General features: G+C 41.4%; 1 protein-coding gene across 2 annotated transcripts in view; it reads right to left on the bottom strand.

Annotated features, from left to right (window-relative positions):
* The window catches only part of LOC117936386 (protein jagged-2-like), a 65996-nt gene that overhangs the window by 31989 nt on the left and 30414 nt on the right, over positions 1-3593 (bottom strand). For both annotated transcript variants that reach the window (XM_034859325.1, XM_034859326.1), the window contains exons 4-5: positions 1787-2041; positions 10-70 (exon numbers count right to left, since the gene is read on the bottom strand). In XM_034859325.1, coding sequence (XP_034715216.1) covers positions 10-70; positions 1787-2041 — 316 coding nt within the window. The remainder of the gene's footprint in view (positions 1-9; positions 71-1786; positions 2042-3593) is intronic.

Genomic DNA, 3593 nt, shown 5'->3' with positions numbered 1-3593 from the left:
CGTACTCACTTGCATTCACCCGGCACGCTGCACGTCCCATGCTGCAGGCTGCATCCTTGTTTGCAGATGGCTTTGGGGAGAGGCAAGAGAAAGTGGCAAGTTAGTGTTAGTCCCAGAATCCTCATTTTCTATCAGCATGTTAATGCATCAGCTCATTTCTAAAGGTGGCGTCAGGCTGCTTTGTTTTCCACATAGTCAAATCGTTAAAAAAAATCCCATTTCCTGTGTTTTCTTGTTTGTGAAAAGGTGCTGCGGTAACAATGGATGACGAGGGTTTCCAAAACATTCTTTGAATTCTTGTGAATTGACACTTGACATGAACTTCAATAAACTGTTGTTTTAAATGTTTTGCCTGTTATGCAGTAAAAGGAGGAAAAGTCTCAGGAAACTTCGCCTTGAAAAACCTACTTTGGGACATTCTTTGAACCTCTGATTTTAAATACATTTGCAACAAGACATTTGTAGTTTCACTGTGTTTTGGTTTCCTACTTATTTGGAGAAAATCTGTCACATAATTAGAATTTCATGTGCTTTATCCCTTCCACTTCATTTTTTGTTTAAAAAAAAAAAAGCCCTTATAGTACTAATACATAAACTGAGCTATTAAAAGATCAGCAGAAGACTATAATGAATACAGTTTTACAGATTTATTGTGTCATCTTATTAGAAGGAATACCAATTAACTGAAGGTTTTGGTATGACAGAGTATGAGGGTCGTTTTAGATCAAACAAATAAAAAACAATTAATTGAATAATTAAAGTTGTGAGATTTTTTTCTCTACATATCTGTTTTGCTTTCTATTTGTACACTTTATTTGAATTATAATTGCTATTTGTAATTGATAACAAATATGCTATATTAAAAAAATTAGATAACAGTTTGTGTAAGACAAGTTCCAACAATTAAAAAAATACACAACTACAACATAAAGACAAACGTTAAAAACATATCAGGCATCATTAAAACAGGGTTTCTGAAAGTTTCAACCAGTCAAATTTAAGGCTTTTTTAATAACAACAGAAATCATAACAATAAGTGTATTTGATATTAAACCTTTTACAGACAAAGTCCCAAAGTGCTTCGCATGATTAAGACCTTTTTAAGACCTTTATGAATGAATAAAGACTTATATGACAACATAAAAGTACAAAAAATGCGGAGTCACAAAAGTACTTGCCAAGTAGATAAAAAGATTAAAATTTAATAAAAAAGCAATACGGAGTATTAATGTTCTGTACATGTACAGCAAATTATATTTGGACTAGCGAAAGAAAGAACTACACAAAATATTTAAAAAGAGGTAGCGTGGACAAAGTAAAAAGGTAACACCTGTTGGAAATAATTGAAGTCCTAGAATACAATACTTTAAAAAAAAAAAGTTCTTTTTATCAATTGTTTTTTCTACAAATGATATAACATTGGACAAAAACAAAAAAAAATTCAATGAAAGTATTGAACTGATAATTTATATAACTTGTGAAGAGCCTTGTTTCGAACCATCTACGGTACTATTTTGGAAAATTAGCTTGAAAGAAACCCACATTTCTAATATACAATCTTAAACAGGAGGGTTTAAGATGTTTTTAGGTTTTTTTTTATTTTAAGACCCAGTGAAAACTCTGTTAAAAATGTAATTTTTTTTTTTAAATGTACATGATGGGCACGCAGCCCTGTAAAAGTGGTTGTAAATAGTAATCAATTTATAAATATATGGGTTTTCATCTTTCTGGCCTCGTGTGCTTATTGAGCAAAGATATTGACATAGGAACGGCGTCGTCCCTGTACCTGATTTGCAGTCGGGTCCGGTCCAGCCCTCCATGCAGCCTCTGTTCCCCTGCTGGTCGCACACGTAATGGCCGAAGTAGTCGTCGCGGGGACGGCACACTTTGTTGCACTTGCTGCCGTAGTAGTTTTCGTCGCATCGCACGCGGATGGTGTACTCCAGGCTGGTGGTTGAGCGTTTATACTCCACCGTCTGCTTCTCGTCCCCGGGGTTGATCATCCCTTTGTAGATGCTGCGCTCAATCAGCAGCTCATCATCTGGAAACAAAGACAAACCAAATCAATGTTAAAGCACTTTAAACCCCCCCACAAAGAACAAGTAGGCTTTATATTTCACAATAAGTGCTTTCCATCAGATCATAGATACCGTGGACAAACTTAAAGCCAGCTTTATTTCACAGGAGAGAGTAAGAACAAAGACGAGTGAGGCATAGTTTCCCATTGTCCCCCACTGCGCTGTGGAGGAAGGTCTGGCTAGTCCACAGCACATTCCGGGATGCTTTATTGGCCTTTCTTTAAACCAATCACAATCATCTCGGGCGGAGCTAAGCGCAGAACGGAGCCGCTGCAAAACAGCCTGAGGATAGAACTTGTTTTGGTGGAACATGTGTACTTTAAAAGTAGTTTTAGTCACGCAACAGGAAACTCCGATTGGACAGGTAGTCTAGCTAGCTGTCTGGATTTACCCTGCAGAGATCTGAGGAGCAGGTAACCATGGTTCTCAGAAATCGTGGATATAGACTAAGCAAGACATAGCGAGTGTTTTGTTGTTGCAGGAAAAATTTAACTGTAACACAAACTCCCAGGCATAGTGTTTTAAAATGTTCTCGTGGCAGCAATAGAGGCAGTGAAGTTTCCTGTACGGGACTCTCACACCACCACAAACCACACCAAAAAGTCTGATCCACCCTCACATGATTGGCCACCACACCATGATGTGTGGTTTTGTTTCTCCAAAAGTTGAGTCGCCCCCCCCCCCCCCCCCCCCCCCCCCCCCCCCCCCCCCCCCCCCCCCCCCCCCCCCCCCCCCCCCCACCCCGCCACAGCCTGAACGCACTACCCCCATTCAACATTAAAGGAAAGACCTGCGTTTCTGCCAGACCACGGACAGCACGTCGCAGGTTGTCGGAACGCAGTCTCACTCAGAGGGACTACTTTTTCAGCAGTACAGAAAGAAAGAGAAATACTCAACGGGTCAACACTCAACGGGTCAAGTATTTTGGGTCAGCTAGCCTAAACAACCAAAAATTCTGAATGACATTCCAAGGAGCTAGGGCTTGTTCCGGTTATGGGATTTGACCCCGCAACCCTTTCTAGTGAGATAAGAGGGTCCATGAGGCTTCGAAGAATGCCTGTTAATAGCACACGTCAGAAGGAAAGGTGTCACTTCCGCTCAAACATCACTTTCCTTCAGTAAGATTGTGGAAGAAGAGAAGAAAGAGAATAGAAAAAAAGGGGGAAAGAATAGGAACACAAAGAGAGAACAAACAGAAGGGTGTAGGAGCGAGGTCTGCGAGGGCTTGATAACCCAAATGCTTTTTCACTTTTCCTGCTTGGGTGAAATCCTTTTCTGCTACCCCCCCCACCTCCCACCTTCTCAGGATATCCCGCCCCAACTCCATCGGAGCCAGGCCGGAAATAATAAGAGACGCGGAACAGACGAGGAAGGGCGACATAGGAAAGGCCCTTTAGCTTGTTCTCAAGGAACAGTGACCCAGCATGCTTTGCTGCTGTGGCCTGGATGAGACGGAGCTGGAGTTCATTCTCAGTGGTGTTGTCCTCTGTTTGGGGGGGGGGGGGGGGGGGGGGG

The sequence above is a fragment of the Etheostoma cragini genome, chromosome 20, assembly GCF_013103735.1.
Source record: "Etheostoma cragini isolate CJK2018 chromosome 20, CSU_Ecrag_1.0, whole genome shotgun sequence".
Classification (NCBI taxonomy): domain Eukaryota; kingdom Metazoa; phylum Chordata; class Actinopteri; order Perciformes; family Percidae; genus Etheostoma; species Etheostoma cragini.
The sequence above is the reverse complement of the archived record's forward strand: the minus strand, read 5'-3'. Positions and strand labels throughout refer to the sequence as shown.